Source organism: Dryobates pubescens, chromosome 30 (genome assembly GCF_014839835.1).
Source record: "Dryobates pubescens isolate bDryPub1 chromosome 30, bDryPub1.pri, whole genome shotgun sequence".
NCBI classification, from domain to species: domain Eukaryota; kingdom Metazoa; phylum Chordata; class Aves; order Piciformes; family Picidae; genus Dryobates; species Dryobates pubescens.
In genome coordinates, this window is record NC_071641.1 from 7,633,238 (window position 1) to 7,651,110 (window position 17,873).

A 17,873-nucleotide genomic window follows, 5' to 3' on the forward strand; every position below is an offset into this window, starting at 1 on the left:
AAACCCCACCCCAAAACCTTAATTACTTTGTTCCATTGCATATTGGCTTCAGGTTCTCAGCTTTATACTTTCCTGTCAAGTGCCAGTGAGAGTGTGACTCAAATACTGACCCCATCATCAGGCAATTCTTACTCTGCCACAGTTTGTCCTTTTCCACAGTAGACTCAATCACTGATTGTGTTTAACTTAGGGAGAAATCATTTGGCTCTGTTCAACATGGCAAAAATTCCTTCTTTCCAGAGTAAGGAGACTGAACTGTGGTATTTGGGCCAGGAGACTTCCATTTGGAGCAAACTGAAAAGAAGTTTCTCTTTTTCTGCAGGTGAAGTTCTGAAAAACTTGAATAAGTTCTACAAAAGAAAAGAAATCCAAAGACTAGGAGCAGAAAATGGATTAGATGGTAAGACAATGTTCTAAGATTTTTCATTTAACTTGAAATGGTTTTATTCAGCTAGATCTGATCTTTTGAGAGTCTTACAACACTGCTTGCTTTAGGATAACATTTTGAATATTTTGAAATAGCATTGATCTTTACTGGTGATATCACATATTAAGGGATAGGTTTTTAATGGGCCACTTCGGTGTTTTGTGGGGTGTTTACAAATATGGCTTTGTGATCCCAGTGACGTTCACTTTGTTCCCGGTTTTGTGTTTCTTTTCCTCTCAGCCCGTCTGTTTCATCAAGCATTTATAAGCTTTAGGAAGTATATCATGGAATCCAGCTCTGTGAGTGCTGATTTGCATATTATTCTCAATGATATATGCTGTGATGCAGGCAAGTATCTGGTGTACTTGTAAAATAAAATATGCTGCTTATTTTGCTTGGTTTTGACATCTGTGTTTACCTGTGGACCTCCTCCTGTGTGTTGAACTCCTCCTGCTATGCTGTGAAAGAAGTTAAAAATCACTGTTTCCCCATCAGTCATTTGGGCCCATCCTACAGAATGTTCTCCTCATCCGTTTTTTGAAGAGGAAACAAAAGAGGTGGAGATCACAGCAAGAATCACCCTGTTCTGTGGCATTTGCTCGCTGCTGAAATGCGAACAGTACTGTGCCATTTCTCCCTCCTTAAAATGAAGTAGTCACTAGGGGGCGCTTGGAGAGCTTACTCCTCGCCAGTTGGCTCCAAGCACTTGGGAAGGCAGCTCTCTGACTGCTGTTTCCCTTGCTCGCTGCATCCAGTAACATACCAGTGGCACTTCGTTACGGGCTGATGCTAGCTGCAAACAGCAGAAAGCCTTCTCAGTCTGAGCTGCAGAAGATGTGTAGTGGATGAAGAGCTGTAGTAGATGTGGTTTTTAATGATGGTGGTTTAAAAGTTACAATGCCCCTCAGTTTTGTCTGAAACTATAAATGTGTAGATTTAAAATATTTACCATTTTAGCAAATTTTTAATATTAGTTATGCATAAAATCTTCCACATGATTTCCTCACTTCCACTCTTTTACTTACTTATTTATGGTCATGATTTGTGAATGCTTTAAAACTCACCTCTGTAGGAGTGTTTACAGGGTGGGTTGTTGTGGCAGGTCTGAAGTTTTTCAGTTGAGTTTTGTTTGTCCAAAGATGATAATGGAAAATGCAGCAGTTTCTAAGTTGCTAAAATTTTTCACTATAATTTTGGTTCATTGAATGCTAGTTCTCAATGATAAGAAAAAGGAACAAATCACTGCTCTTTTTTGGGGAGTGTGTCTATAATGCTAACAGCTTTTTAGATCCACCTAGCTCTGAAAATTTATGAGAGCTGGACAGTTGGAGTGTGACATGAAATGAGACCTTTATGGCCAAGTGTCTGCTCTGCAAACATTCAGAAGAGTGAACCTGAATGTCTCTTCTGGGTTGATTTTTCTGTTTTGATTTTTCTCTCCTGGGAGTTGAGACTCACAACTGTGAATCAGCATCCCGAGCCCTTCTGTTTTCCTCTGGTCATTCCTAAATGCAATTTGGAAGCTTTTGTTTTATTCCAAGGCAGCACATGAACTGAGGAAGAAAAGCCTAAAGTGTTCTTGGGACAGAAAAATCTATTTCTCATCCAGCTTTTCCAGAATTCCTCATTTTATTTAGAAGCTCTCTAGAGATAAAGGCTAGCCAGAGTCAATATGCCCAACTGAGAAGTTTTGTGTGTGCTGTAGTATTAGTATTACATTGCTTAATGAGTCCATGTCCACATGTTCATTCACCTTTCTGCCATTGAGATAATTGTTGAACTTTGTGGAGAGCCAGAAGTTGAAAGAATTTCATAAGTGTGTGGTGAAAGTAGCAGAAATCTTTTAAAGAGGATTATTTTACTTTATTCCATTCTGGTAAGACCTCACCTGGAGTACTGCATCGCAGGAAGGATATGGACCCGATAGAGCAGGTCCAGAGGAGGGCCATAAAAATCATCAGGGGGCTGATGCACCTCTGCTGTGAGAACAAACGGAGGGAGGCAGAGTTGTTCAGCCTGGAGAGGTCTTGGGGACTCCTAATAGCAGCTTTCTAGTACATGAAGGGAGCCTACAAGAAAGCTGCAGAGGGACTGTTTACAAAGGCCTGCAGTGATATGATGAGGGCCAGGGGTTTGAAATTAGACAAAGGAAGATTTAGATTGGATGTTAGGAACAAGTTCTTTACCATGAGGGTGTTACAACACTGCAGCATGTTACCCAGGGAGGTAGTCCCTGGAGATACTCAAGGTCAGGCTTGACAAGGCTCTGAGCAACCTGATCTAGTGGAGAATGTCCCTGCTGACTGCACAGGGGTTGAACTAATCAGCACCAGAACAAGAAGACACAGGCTCAAACTGTGCCAGGGGAAGCTTAGGCTTCAGGTGAGGAGAAAGTTCTTCCCAGAGAGAGCTGTTGGCCGTTGGAATGGGCTGCCCAGGGAGGTGGTTGAGTCACTGTCCCTGGAGGTCTTCAAGAGGGGATTGGATGTGGCACTTGGTGCCATGGTTTAGTAGTCATGAGGTCTTGGGTGACAGGTTGGACGTGGTGATCCTTGAGGTCTTTTCCAACTTTATTGACTCTATGATTCTATGATCTTTGGCGGTCCCTTCCAACCCAAACCGTTCTATGATGATTATGAACATGCAAACTTTCTTAAAAGGGTTTCTCTTCTAGGTCATGTGGATGATCTCTTCCCCTTTTTCCTGAGGCACGCAAAGCAGATCTTCCCAATGCTGGATTGTATGGATGATCTGCGCAAGATCAGCGATTTACGACTGCCACCCAACTGGTTAGTGTGCTTAACTGGTTGCAGCATTTGCTTTTCTTAGAGTTTCACAGCCTGTGGACAAGCTTTGTGGGGTGTAACTGCACTATGTTTTCAGTTCCATTTCTCTGTTTCCACAATAATTCATGTCAGGAACTCTTGTCTTTCTTACAAGATACATTGCAGTTGGTTAGAAGAAAACTAAGATTATATCATCTATGAAAGTTGCTGAGTTGGTGTTGCCTTTCCAGAAAGCTGTCTGCTGGCTGTACCTCTTTGGGAGGCAGCACTCCAGAACATCAAAGTGTTCATATACCCAAAGAGAGAGGTCACAGTGATGAGAATAATTTTGAACACAGTCTGTGAAGTCCACTCTTGAAGTCTTAGAAAGCATTTTATGATTCAGAAGATGAATGTGTAAGGCACAGTAACCTCTTCATACTGTACTTCAGAACTTGATCTCTCAGTACACATTAAAAAGTCTATTTATAAGTAGATGTTTATGCTAATTTGCAGCTTTGCATGAATCAGTATCCAGAATGCCAGATAAATGTTCAACAGATCTGCTTTTTGTGTGTGTGTGTGTTTTAGGTATCCAGATGCCAGGGCTATTCAGAGAAAGATAATATTCCATGCTGGTCCTACAAACAGTGGAAAAACTCACCATGCTATCCAGAGATTTCTGTCAGCAAAATCTGGAATATACTGCGGTCCCCTAAAACTTCTGGCTCATGAGATCTTCCAAAAGAGTAATGATGCTGTCAGTATGTTATATTACTTCCCTAGTACTGGGAACAGTCTCATGAATGTATGTTTGTGAAGTGCTGTGGTTGCATAAGGTGGTCTAGGGAGCAGTGTGCTTGAACCAGGGGCCTTTGCTTTGCAGTAGTGTCAGCTCATGAATACCAGTTGTGCATTTCTGCTTTAGGTGTACAGAGTGGAATATCATTTCCCCAAGTGGAGCATTGCTTTCCCCAAAGCACGTGGCATGCAGTCATCCCCTTAACCTACCTCTGTCTTTGTGTAATTTTCCCCTCCTTAGGTTTAGCCAGGCTCTATTATTAGCTTTTTTTGAAGTGTGGAAATGATGGCTGCTTCTCCCCCTGACCTTTATTTCAGCTTGTACACAAGAAGTTACCCTTGCTTAACTCCACTTGTCTGTTTCAATCTGTACATTTCTTTCACTCAACCACCTAATAAAAAGTTCTGCCGCTTCAGATGTGTTGAGTTGAAGAGCAGTGCCCTGTATCAGGTCCCTAGAGGAAGCTGTCGTTTTAGTACTTTAATTGCTTCCAGCATCTTTTTGAAGGCTCCTCAGCAGCGTGTTTCCAGCTGCATAGAACCACACCAGTTCTGAAGCATTCCAGTAACACATCATGTAATGCAGCATAGTGCATATGCACAGCAGTGTTTACCAAATGATGTATATAGTAAGGATAGTGAGACATTGGAACAGGTGTCCCCCTCCCTGGAGGTATTCAAAGCCAGGCTGAATGAGGCAACCTGGTCCTAATGGAGGGTGTCCCTGTCCATGGCAGAGGGGTTAGAACTAAATGACTTTTAAGGTCCCTTCCAACCCAAAGAATTCTTTGAATCTTAGTATTTCTCTTCTTTTGGTCAGTCCTTGATTTAGAATTTGTAACTCCTGTTACTGGTTTATTAAAGCAATGTGTAAGAAAGATTGGCTTGACCTAGGAGGTACCTGTGACATGTGCTGTGTGGTGAATGTGGATACCCTGTAGTAACGTTCCTTGTTAGTAGAGTTACTGCATTTTTTTCCCATGTGTGTGAGGACTTTCCATTTGGCAGCTCATGGATCATATGTATCCCTTAAGGCTTGAACATGGTTTACTGCATGGCTCTACAGATGGCTGTAGATATGAAAGGAGCAGCCATCTGTCTGGGATTCAGTGAGTGTAGAGCTAACAGAGGGTGGTGGTCCCTGCTGTCTCTCACAGCTAGTCCTCTCGCTGTGTGAGTGTAAGGCAGCAGGTGAGACTGTCACTAGGGCAGCCAGCAAATGGACTGGGGAAGGCTGAAGTTTGCAAGGCTCCTTTGCTGCTGGGCTGTGCTTTATGAGCCCCTTGCACTATAGCTTTTCTGACAGTTCTTTTGTTGCAGGTTTGACAGCTCTGAAATACTCAAGAGGAAAACATAGTCTCCTGTGGGAGTAGGGGAGGGCACCTAATTACAGTTGCTACTTCTTCATTAGACCCTTCAGCCTGACAGGTGTTAAGTATAGGGCACAAGTCTCAAAGGCTGATTAGTTCTTTTCTGGATAGCTTCCATTGTAGTGTTTTAGAAGCTACTGTAAGAAACTGATTTATTTTTTTATCCCCCTATGAGAAGGAGATTTTATTGTGTTAAAGAAACTTAACATGAGTTTTCTGAACTCCTTTAGAATGTGCCATGTGACTTGGTGACAGGAGAAGAGCGTGTCTATGCCAATGAGGATGCCAGGCAAGCCTCTCATATCGCTTGTACCATTGAAATGTGCAGCACCAATACACCTTGTATGTATACATAACTTTCTGTCACATCTGTGTATCTTTGTGTGTATTACTGCTTGGATCTCTGAAGTACTCAAGACTATTAATTTTCACTCTTATTTGAATAATTTCTGGACTATGTTAGGGCAGTTAATTCTATTCATCTAAATTGGTGCTTGAATAGAGGGCAGAAGGGCTCTGCAGAGGGACCTCGACCAGCTGGACAGATGGGAGGAGTCCAATGGAATGGCATTCAACAAGTCCAAGTGCTGGGTGCTGCACTTTGGCCACAACAACCCCATGCAGAGCTACAGGCTGGGGTCGGAGTGGCTGGAGGGCTCCCAAACAGAGAGGGACCTGGGGGTGCTGATTGACAGCCGCCTAAACATGAGCCAGCAGTGTGCCCGGGGCCAAGAAGGCCAATAGCATCCTGGCCTGCAGTAGGAAGAGTGTGGCCAGCAGGAGCAGGGAAGTCATTATGCCCCCGTACTCTGCACTGGTTAGGCCACACCTTGAGTACTGTGTCCAGTTCTGGGCTCCTCAGTTTAGGAAGGACATCGAGACACTTGAAGGTGTCCAGAGAAGGGCAACAAGGCTGGGGAGAGGCCTTGAGCACAGCCCTGTGAGGAGAGGCTGAGGGAGCTGGGGTTGCTTAGCCTGGAGAAGAGGAGGCTCAGGGGTGACCTCATTGCTCTCTACAACTACCTTAAGGGAGGTTGTAGACAGGCAGAGGTTGGTCTCTTCTCTCTAGCAACCAGCACCAGAACAAGAGGACACAGTCTCAAGCTCCACCAGGGGAAGTTTAGGCTGGAGGTGAGGAGAAAGTTCTTCACCGAGCGAGTCATTCGTCATTGGAATGTGCTGCCCAGGGAGGTGGTGGAGTCCCCATCCCTGGAGGTGTTCAAGAGGGGATTGAACGTGGCACTTGGTGCCATGGTCTAGTCATGAAGTCTGTGGTGACAGGTTGGACTCGATGATCTTTGAGGTCTCTTCCAGCCTTAGTGATACTGTGATATTTTAAGGGCAGAAAATAACTACCATCGTTACTCCCCATTCCCATTAAAATTTTCAGCTTTGCTTTTGGGTTAGACCTACACTGCAGCCCATCAGGTCAGGCGGACTTAATTTCTGGAAGGAGACATCTGTTAGTGTCAAATTGCTGGGTTCTTTCTGAAGACAAGTGGCTTAAAATGGGTAACCACTAGTTTTTCTCATGTATATGTCAGCGCTTTTTGTATCGCCTCTTGTGGATTTCAACAGATCTAACGTTTGTCAAAACATTAAATCATAACATTTAAAAAAAGCTGGACAGACTGTAGAGGAGAACAAAAAATACTTTCCAGTTGTGGGGTTTTTTTTCCCATTACTTCAAAAATACCATTTGTGTGCATGAAGTATAAATGATAGCAAGATTTACAAAACCCATTTTTTGTTTGTCCTTTATCTTTGAGCTTGCAGCCCTGTGGTTTTGAAACAGCCCTGTTGAATTTCTTAAGGGGTGCCAACAAAATGAAGTTTTGAGTCCACTTTTGCTCCCACTGAAATCAGTGCCAAAATTGCCAATGAACAGTTAGTGAAACCTGGATCATCTCTGAATGAGTCTTTGGTGGCAGAGGATTAACTTGAGAAACCTTTTCTAGGAAACTTGAGTTCCTTCTTGTGTTGTATTGCTCTTCTAGATGCTCTTCCTTGGTGTACCACATTTACCTTCTTTTTGTTTTAAGATGAAGTTGCTGTTATTGATGAAATTCAGATGATCAGAGACCCTGCCAGAGGGTGGGCTTGGACAAGAGCTCTTCTAGGTAAGCTTGTTTGTTTTTAATGTGACTATGATTCTGTGATAAATGGCACTGGAAATTCGAGCATAGCAGTCAGGATATTCATAAGTGGTTACAATACATGGTGAAAAATAAAGGTGAATGTTGTTTCTTCCTGTGTTCTCACAGCAAGTTAGACATACTCTGCCTCAAAGGGTTTGTCTGTATGGCAGCAAGTTACCTGCCATGTTTTACTTAGTGTTTTGAAACATTTTGTTCTCCTAAGTTCTACAGATGCCTCTTCTAGATTGACTTCCTTGGATAATAATGGAGTCTTTGTGTTGGTGCACTGTGCTATCCTTTTATTCCAATTATTTTCTAGAAATATGCTTTTTTAGTTCAGTTAAGACAACTTCTCAGCTATTTCATTGCAGAGAAATAAACATGTGGCAACACAACACATTAAATCATTTGATAGTTTTAATTCCAAATGGCTCATTTATAGAGCTGCATTGATCTGTTGAATTCTCAGAAGAATGCTTCTTTTGATAATTTTAGGCTTCTTCAGGAGGAATTTGTGAAACCTCTTTCGCCTCAGATTTTGAATAGAACTTTGGAATTTGAATTCAGTCCCATCTTCCCCCACCTCCTTCCCTTCACTGATTTTGGCATAGAATCACTAAGGCTGCAAAAGACCTTTAAGATCAAGTCCAACCATAGCCCACCTACCATGACCACTACAACCTGAAGCACCACATCTATGGACTTCCTGAACACCTCCAGGGATGGTGACTACACCACCTTCCTGGGCAGCCTGTTCCAATGCCTCATCACTCTCTCAGTAAAGAAGCTTTTCCTAATGTCCAGTCTAAACCTCCCTTGGCACAACTTAAAGCCATTTCTTCTTGTCCTGTTGCTGGTTACTTGGGAGAAGAGACCAGCACCAGCCTCACTGCAGCCTGCTTTCAGGTAGTTGTAGAGAGCAATAAGATCTCCCCTTAGCCTTCTCCAGACTAAACAACCCCAGCTCCTCAACCACTCGTTGTATGCCATGCCCTCCAAACCCCTCACCAGCCTCATTTGTCTTTGCTGGACATACTCCAGGACCTCAATGTCTTTCCTATACTGTGGTGCCCAGAACTAAACACAGTACTCTAGCTGCAGCCTCATCAGGGCTGAGTACAGGGGCAGCATCATTTTTCTACTCCTGTTGGACACACTGTTTCTGATACATGCCAGGATGCCACTGGCCTTGGCCACCTGGTCACATTGTTAGCTCATGCTCAGTCAGCCATCCACCAGCCCCTCCAGATCCTTTTCCACTGGGCTGCTTTCTAGCCACTCTTCCCAAAGCCTGTGGTGCTGTTTGGGCTGGTTGTGACCAAAGTGCAAGACCTGGCACTTGGTCTTGTTAAACATCATTTGATTGACCTCAGCCCATCAATTTAACCAGTCCAAGTCTCTGCAGTGTCTTTCTGCCCTTGAGCAGATCAGCACTCCCACTCAGTGATGCTGGACAGGACGAATTGTTGCTTCCTTTGAGGAGAAAGTTCTTCAGTGAGAGAGTTGTTAGCCATTGGGATGGGCTGCCCAGGGAGGTGGTGGAGTCCCCATCCCTGGAGGTGTTCAAGAGGGGATTGGACGTGGCACTTGGTGCCATGGTTTAGTCATGAAGTCTGTGGTGACAGGTTGGACTTGATCTTTGAGGTCTCTTCCAACCTTGGTGATTGTGTGATTCCTATTTTTCCCCTTTTTTTATTCCAACTGCATATAATTTTAGAAGGTTATGCAAGACAAAGCTCTTCAGTTCTGCTGTGTGTGTTGTGAGTTAGTAAAACAGTAGCAGTACTTAAAACATGCTTAAAGGTTTGCTCCATTTCTTCAGTGGTTGAGGGTGCCTCTTGTTTTGGCTGAGAGGGTGCAACAGGCTGCTCTGCTTATCACACTAATGGATGTCCAAGCATCACTTGCTGACATGAAACCAAGATCTGGAAGTAGTATGTTGTGAGAGAGGCTTTAGGTACTGACTTGGGATGTTGAAAGAGGTGAAATACAATCCTTAGGGAGTCTAGCAAGCAAAAGGTAATTTTGGGGTAACTTGAGCCAGCTAAAGCTGCTCTTGTCTATAAGAAGGTAACATTCTGCATTTTATTTCATTGGGTCTTGTTCAGGACTCTGTGCAGAAGAAATCCATGTTTGTGGAGAACCTGCTGCTATTGACTTGGTGACCGAGCTCATGTACACTACAGGGGAGGAAGTTGAGGTAAGCTTTTTAAATCAGGTTCTCTGACCAAGCAGAAACAGACTCTTGTTTCTGGACAGAATTGCTGCATAGCCTGTATGCTTCTTGTCTTAAATCTTGTTTCTAGATAAAAATAAGTAGTTCTTTCAAAAATCTATGTAGTGCTCAGCTTGGGAAGTGATGCAAGTGTGGAAGAGCATGAGGTGTGCATCACCATCTCCCAGGAATTATCCCTTCAGGCCTGTGAGTGTTCCAGTCAGTTGTGATGATAACCATGCTGGCTGATACTCTATGGGGAAACAGTCCCTCTGCAGCATTCTTGTAGGTCCCCTTCAGATACTAGGTCTCCCTGGAGACTTCTCTGCTCCAGGCTGTTTTTAATTGCATATATATTGTTTCTAAATCAAAGTTTAGGATAATGTTTCATCTGTTTGCCTCAACAAATCCTACTGTTTGAACTGGGAGAGATCAGAACTGTGTTATGCAGTCACCTGTGTGTTGTTCAGCTTTGCTCTACAACATGCCTAAAAGTAGTCCTTAAAACCCAAGGTGCTACTGCTTCAGGGTGTTAGCTTGTCAATGAAAGAAAAGAGGGTGGGACTAAGTATGATTGCTGGTGTTGTGATAGATTTACATCAAACTAAAAGCTCAGAAAACACAGTGCTGTAAGCTGCTCTCTGAATGCCCTTAGTGTTTCAATCACTTGTGATGATAACCATGCTGGCTGCTACTCCATGGGAATTTTTAATTTCAAAACATACCATCTTTGACAATTCCTTTGATTCTAGGTCAGAAACTACAAGAGACTCACTCCTCTTACTGTGCTGGATTATGCCTTAGAGTCTTTAGACAACCTCCGTCCCGGGGACTGCATTGTCTGCTTCAGCAAGAACGACATTTATTCTGTCAGCCGACAGATAGAAGCCAGAGGATTAGAATGTGCTGTCATATATGGCAGTCTGCCACCAGGTAAAGCACTCTTCCTCTTGTTTTTAAGGGAGCATTCTGCTTCTTGGTGCCTTAAAAAACCTTTTAAAATGAAGCAGTACTAGTTTTCCTAGTTCTGCTAGAGAAAGTAATCAACCTGTGCTGACTGGTGTTTTAATCTTGGGATTAGACCCTTGATTATGTGCTTAATATTGATCTTCAGATAGATGTCATTAAATGAGGTCTAACCACAGCTCTGGGAATTACTTAAATCCCTCCTGCTCCCTTCCCTGAACAACCAGCTGAATGAAAATCAAATAGCACTTTTAATGTGATTTCTTTTTCCCCCTCAGCTGATTGCAAAAGCATTGGGCTTAGTGGTAGGTTGTTTTGCAATATTACTCTGTAAAGTGTTTTGTCATTCTGTTCTAGGAACGAAACTTGAGCAGGCAAAGAAATTCAATGATCCTAATGATCCGTGCAAAATTTTAGTTGCTACAGATGCGATTGGAATGGGACTCAATTTGTAAGTACTCGGAGCAGGTTATAGGCAGACTTGTACAATAGTTTCTCTTTTTGTTTTTGGTGGTGGGTGTGATCCCTGCAGTATCATTTGTTCAATGAGGTGTATTATCACCATCTCCCCAGGAATTATCCCTTCAGGCCTGTGAGAAGCCCCTTAGTGTTCCAGTCAGTTGTGATGATAACCATGCTGGCTGATGCTCTATGGGGAAACAGTCCCTCTGCAGCGTTCTTGTAGGTTCCCTTCAGATACTGGTAGGCTGCTACTAGGTTTCCCTGCAGCCTTCTCTCCTCCAGGCTGTTTTTGATTGCATATATTGCAGTTTGGCTAATGTGGCTACATATTTGCTGTCTGGACACCGCAATACAAACTTCTCAATTCTGAAGTAGTGATCAGTTTCAGTAGAACTAAGCATTAATTTTAAAACTGATCCTAAGAATGGAATGGCCTAATTCTGTGTGATCTTAGGCACTTATAAGATCCTTTTGATTCACTGGAGTCAGCTGTGCTGGGTTGTCAAGAGTATCAGTCTCGTGTATTTCTGAAATGCAGAGCAAGTTCAACCCTGTTTCAGATGTGTTTTGTTGCTGAAGGCAATGCGATTCTGTTGCTAGAAACTACTGGGACCTCATTGCCCTCTACAACTACCTGAAAGGTGGTTGTAGCCAGGAGGGGGTTGGTCTCTTCTCCCAGGCAACCAGCACCAGAACAAGGGCACACAGTCTCAAGCTGTGCCAGGGGAAGTTTAGGCTGGAGGTGAAGAGAAAGTTCTTCACCGAGAGAGTAATTCATCATTGGAATGTGCTGCCCGGGGAGGTGGTGGAGTCCCCATCCCTGGAGGTGTTCAAGAGGGGATTGGATGTGGCACTTGGTGCCATGGTCTAGTCATGAGGTCTGTGGTGACAGGTTGGACTCGATGATCTTTGATGTCTCTTCCAGCCTTAGTGATACTGTATATGGTTTGGGACCTTCATCAACACAGAATGTTAGGGGTTGGAAGGGACCTCTAGAGATCATCCATTGATGTGTGTAGGGTTGATGATTCTCCTGCAACCAATCAGTAGTTTTATGCTGCCCTTTGGAATATGTTGTGTCTGTAAGTATTATCTGTGGTCCCTTAATTTAGGTTGGGGGGTGGCGAATGTTGAAAAATAGATGAACAAAATACTTTCATTTTTGTACAGTAGGTTGTTGGAAATGATTTGGGGAAAAAAAAAAAAAGGACTTTTCTGTGGTTTTGTTCAAATATTTCAGGTGTATCAGAAGAATAATTTTTAACTCTATAGTAAAGCCAACTGTCAATGAGAAAGGAGAAAAGGAAATAGACTCCATTACAACCTCTCAGGCCCTACAGATTGCAGGCAGAGCAGGGCGTTACGGCTCATCCTTCAAAGAAGGAGAAGTCACTACCATGCATCGTGATGACCTCGCGCAGCTGAAGGAAATTTTGAGTGATTCTGTACGCCCTGTGAAGGTGAGAGACTCAGTACCCAGTTTGTACATGCACCCTCAAGCTGGTTTACTGTGTTCTGATCCCAAATTACTTTTACCTTGTGCTTGTTTACAAGTTAGTAAAAGTGGATTTGTGTCATGCCAGAGTGACTTTGAACATAGGTCCCTTTTGGAGGCTTGCAGCGTTTTCATTTGTGTTAAAAGTTGCTCTTTGAAGAACTAAAAGCTCAAACAGACAAGTTTTTGAGTTCCAGATAAGCATGCTAAATAAGCTGGACTCTGTAGAGTGCTTTGGTTTCTAGCATTTTGTCTTTCTAGGTTTTATTTCTGTTGCACTAACTTCAAAACAATGGTGGGAATTAATGGACATTTTTGTCTTTGTTTTTTTTTTTTCCCTTCAGGCAGCTGGCCTACATCCTACTCCTGAGCAGATAGAAATGTTTGCTTATCATCTCCCTGATGCCACTCTATCCAATTTAATTGTAAGAATGATCAAAATATTAGCTTCTGCTTCAAAAATCAAATGTTGCTTTTGTACCAACATGAGCTTAGGGAATGTAACAGCCATGTGTGTATATTTTCTCAGTTGGGGTCTTCTCTCTAGCACAGCAATGTCTGCAGATGTGATTAGAATGCTTAACTTTTTCTGTGCTACAATAAAGTTGGAAGCTGTCAAAGTGTGGAAATATGTTTACATGTCTTGAAGAGTGTATAACCATCTTTTCATTTCACCTTTTCCCTGTTTTCATGGAATCACAGAGTGCATATGCAGGAAGGGACTTTTCATAAGGGTGTCTAGTAATAGGACAAGAGGGAATGGGTTTAAGTTGAGGGGGAGTAGGTTTAGAGTGGATCTCAGGAAGAAGTTCTTCAGTACAAGGGTTGCAGGACTCTGGAATAGGCTGCCCAGGGAGGTTGTGGATGCCTCCTCCCTGGGTGTGTTCAAGGCCAGGTTGGATGAGGCCTTGAGCAGCTGAGTCTAGTTGAGAGGCACCCCTGCCCATGGCAGGGAGGCTGGAGTAGATGATCTCTGAGGTCCCTTCCAACGTAAGCTGTCCTGTGATACTTAATTAGCTCAGTGTTTCTTTAAAGATCTCTCAAAAAACTCTTTCAAAGATTTACACTGGAGAAATAATTGGGGGGGGGCCCTAAAAATTCCACCTGCAGTGTGCAGCGGTGACTCTTTTTTTTTCTCCAAACCTGGGATACATTTCAGGTGTTCTTTGAACTCCTCTCTTCAAATACTGTGTTTATCTTGTGATTTCTTCCTAAAGTAGATCTGTTCCTGCCCTCAAATACTGTGTTTATCTTGTGATTTCTTCCTAAAATAGATCTGTTCCTGCCCCTGGCCTAAAAATACCTCAATTATTGAACTGTCTGCTGTAAATTTTGCTTTTTGGGTCACTCTCAGTGACAAACCATGAACAAGTTCTAAACATAGTAGTAGCTGGTTTCTGTGATGGTGTTCTTCAGAACTAAAATGTACACTTCCAGAACGCTGTATTTGTTACTCAGGAGACCAACTGAAAATGCTTAACTAGAGTATAGTGTGCTATGTCTTCTTCTCTGGTCCCATGTTAGAGAATTTAATGAAAATTCTGTTAGAAGAGTAGAGAATAGAAAAGAACAAACCAGGTTGGAAGAGACTCTGTTGTTTTCTTCTATTACTGTGGTGAAATTTGGTATTTTAATCTCTCTCTTTCAGTATAACTAACCTTTAAAACATTGTTTGGTTTGGTAACACAAGGTTTAACAGGCCTGTCCTGTAGTAACATCCTCTTCATCTGGTTCTATTTTCACAGGATATTTTTGTGAGTCTCTCACAAGTCGATGGCCTTTACTTTGTCTGCAATATTGATGACTTCAAATTTCTGGCAGATATGATTCAGCACATTCCACTAAATCTGCGGTCACGATACGTCTTCTGCACTGCACCCTTGAACAGAAAAGAGCCTTTTGTGTGTACCATGTTGCTGAAGGTTAGTTGTTTGGTGGGGTTTTTTTCCTTCCAAAAAGTAAAGGTGGTATTTATATTGGAGCAAGCGAGTCTTGGTGCATTGAGACTGTATCTTGCTGCTGTGTTTATTGTCATCAGAGAGTATTTGAGAGCATTCTTAAGGTGTTCACAGGGAGGAATATGAGAGAAAGAGAAATGGTTTTGTGTTATGTTTATGTATATAAACATTGAAAATACATATAAAACCATAGAAAAATAGAATGGTTTGGGTTGGAAAGGATCTCCAGAGGTCATCTAGTCCACCGCCCCTGCAGTCAACCAGGACATCCTCCATTAGGTCAGGTTGTTCAGAGCCTTGTCAAGCCTGCCCTTGAATATCTCCAGGGATGGGGCCCCAACTACCTCCCTGGGGAGCCTGTTCCACTGTTCCACCACCCTCATAGTAAAGAACCTGTTCCTAATGTCCAGTCTAAGTCTCTTTAATTTCAAACCATCACCCCTCATCCTGTCACTGCAGGCCGTTGTAAACAGTCCCTCTGCAGCCTTCTTGTAGGCCTCCTTCAGGCCGCTATTAGGTCTCCCTGGAGCCTTCTTTTCTCAGGGCTGTTCTTAATTGCATATATATTTTTTGTAAGTCAAAAGTTTAAGACAACATTTCAGCTGCTTGCCTCAGAGAATCCTACTGTTTGCCTTGCAGGTGATCTTTGAACTGGGAGAGATCAGAATTGTGTTATGCGGTGACTTGTGTGTTGTTCAGCTTTGCACTGCAGCATGCTTAAAAGTAGTCCTTAAAACCCAAGGTGCTATTTCTTCAGGGTATTAGCTTGTCAACAAAAGACTAGGTGTGAGACTGTGTGGGACTAAGTGTGATTCCTCAGAAAACAGTGCTGTAAGTTGCTCTCTGAATGATGTCATTTCACTTGTCAGGTCTGGATGAACTGTTTTTCACTCTGTCCCCAGAGTCATTATTTTGAGGAATTTGTAGTCAGCTGCTTCCAGTTTTTCAGGATTACTAACTTGGTTTGGGACTGTTACTTTGTTAGTATCATTTCTGTCCCCTTTTATAGAGTGCAGTATTAATTTTTAATGAAAGAGAGTTAAAAGGAAACTGCTGTGGTAAACTCATGTCACAGATACCAGACCTGTGCTTTTCTCAAATGGCTAATGACACTCTTTAAAAATTGAGTGCTTGATTTAAAGAGTTAAAAAATGTGTCTCTTTAAAAAGCTGAGTATTCAGCTGCAGAGGGGCATAATATGATGTCAGAGGGAAGTAAACTGTTACAAGAGCCTGTGTGAATTTAAGCCCCGTTCTTCACCCTTCTGGTGTCGGCCAGTAAGGAAGCAGTTATCAATGCTTCTGAAAAAGTCCAACTTAAATCTTATTTGGCTTGATTATGTGTTAGAGCTGCAGTGTCTGGGCTTCAGAAGGGCTGGTTTCTAGTGCAGATGAATCTGTTTGGGTTGTGAATTGTGTGTTTCTTAAGTCAGTGGATAGACCATTTCCTCAGCCCTGAAGAATCTGAAGCAAGGTAATGAACTGAATAGGAGGAGGAGAAGGAAGAAAGACAAAGTCCATCTGCTTTGCTAGATGAAGTCATATGCCTTCAGTATTACTCTTTTCCAGATAGCTCTGTACTTACGTTGCTTAACTCTGTGCATGGGCCGTGGACAAATTGTCTTAATGAGGCCCTGGAAAGGACAGGTGATTCTTGTGTTGAGTAATTAAGTAAAAGAATGTGTAAAACAAAGCAGGTATTTTCAAAGCAGTATTCCATGTGCACAAACTCAAGGGAATTTTACTCATTTGGATTTCTTCTTCCCAGACTAACTGAATCTGCTTGGTTTTCAGTTTGCAAGACAGTTCAGTAGAAATGAGCCCCTGACGTTTGACTGGCTCTGTCGGCACACCAAATGGCCTTTAGCTGCTCCGAAGAACATCAAAGAGCTCGTACACCTCGAAGCTGTCCATGATGTTTTTGACCTCTATCTCTGGTTGAGGTATTGTCCTCGTGCTTGAGTATTATTTTTGTGTGGTTGGTTGTTTTTTCCCCCCTAATATTTATGACTTACAGTCCTAGAAAAGCAGTGTCTTCAAGCCTGTGTTTATGGGCTCCTTTGGCCCTTTAGAGGATCTTGACAGATGGAAGTGTAGCTATGTTATGGGAGCAAGTCATAGATTCTGCAGAGAACAGAGACAGAGAGAGAAAGGTAGAAACAAGGTGATCCTGGACTGGTGCAGCTGAAATGCCACTTGAGAGACAGTGGCCTTCCCATGCAACATGTAATAATTTCTATTTTTTTACTTTACATACCACCTGTCTCATTTTTTTCCCTTTGAATCAAAAGGTTTAACTGTGTGTTGTTTTGCCTCTCTTCAGTTACCGCTTCATGGACATGTTCCCTGATGCTGTCCTTGTAAGAGATATCCAGAAGAAACTAGACAACATTATTCAAGTTGGTGTCTGCAACATCACGAAGCTGATCCGAGCTTCACAATCTGCAGTTGCTCCTGGCACGGCAGAAGTTGTGGCAGAAGACTTTCCTCTCTCAAGGACTAGGAGGGATGGCAGGGCAGTTTCAGACAGTCACAGTGCAAAAGCCCCAGAGGCACTGTCTATTGCAGTGGAGGTCCCAGGAGAAAGAAGAACAAGGAACTCGAAAGCTTATCGGTCTGCTACAAGGCAGGAGGATCTGAAGAGCCATGGACGTGGATCTCTTGCCAACAGGTTGCTGCGTGAAGGACTTTTAACACAGGAAATGCTGAGGCAGCTGGAGAGCGAGTGGCAGGATCAGCACAGGAACGGTAGATATGGCCATGGTTCTAAAAGAGATGATCAGGATAGCTCAAAGGAGACGGGGAGAAAGAAAAAATAGAACCTTGTCCTACTTCTGTGTAGTTTTTACTCATAAAATAAAATACTATTTTAATAACAACATTGGCATTTCATGTTTACACTGCTGCAGCTCCCTGATGCTTTTCCTTCTCCTGTGACTGGTTACATGAAGCGGAGGAATGGACTTTTAAAAGCCCAGGGGCCATAGCTTTCCTTTTACCAGTCATGGTGTTCAGCCTAAGTGTATGATCTGCTGCTATGTGAAAATTTGAACTTGATGTCTTCTTGCAAGATATCCTCACATCGCTAATAAACGACAGATACTTCACTAGTCATGAATTAGCTGCTCATTCCACCCCTTCCCTAAGGGCAGAGTTTAACAGATAACAACCAAGCAAGGAACAACCTGGCAGGGAATTGGGTGGGAATGCTGATAGGAGTCATGCGCCTCTAACCTTTGTGTCCCATGAGAATGTGAAAGGAGGCAAAAAGCATTTG

At 42.9% G+C, this 17,873-nt stretch overlaps 1 protein-coding gene across 2 annotated transcripts; it reads left to right on the plus strand.

The window, feature by feature from the left end:
• Positions 1-322: 322 nt before the first annotated feature.
• Positions 323-17,688, plus strand: LOC104298690 (ATP-dependent RNA helicase SUPV3L1, mitochondrial). 2 transcript variants are annotated; one of them, XM_009898782.2, is made up of 14 exons: positions 323-400; positions 668-775; positions 3,102-3,216; positions 3,784-3,952; positions 5,594-5,705; positions 7,406-7,483; positions 9,610-9,701; positions 10,469-10,649; positions 11,040-11,133; positions 12,385-12,604; positions 12,984-13,064; positions 14,385-14,561; positions 16,391-16,539; positions 16,920-17,688. In XM_009898782.2, the coding sequence occupies exons 2-14, from the start codon at positions 712-714 to the stop codon at positions 17,413-17,415; spliced, it is 2,028 nt and encodes a 675-aa protein (XP_009897084.2). In that variant the 5' UTR covers positions 323-400; positions 668-711; the 3' UTR covers positions 17,416-17,688. The 2 variants fall into 2 exon arrangements, with proteins under 2 accessions (XP_009897084.2, XP_054030715.1); XM_054174740.1 differs by lacking the exons at positions 323-400; positions 668-775; positions 3,102-3,216 and having other exon boundaries at positions 3,818-3,941.
• The last annotated feature ends 185 nt before the right edge of the window (positions 17,689-17,873 follow it).

Coding starts and splice junctions, on each gene's coding strand:
- LOC104298690 (XM_009898782.2), top strand. CDS start 712: ATGGAATCCAGCTCTGTGAGTGCTGATTTGCATATTATTCTCAATGAT. Junction 3,217..3,783: donor TTACGACTGCCACCCAACTG/GTTAGTGTGCTT, acceptor TGTGTGTTTTAG/GTATCCAGATGCCAGGGCTA. Junction 12,605..12,983: donor ATTCTGTACGCCCTGTGAAG/GTGAGAGACTCA, acceptor TTTTCCCTTCAG/GCAGCTGGCCTACATCCTAC.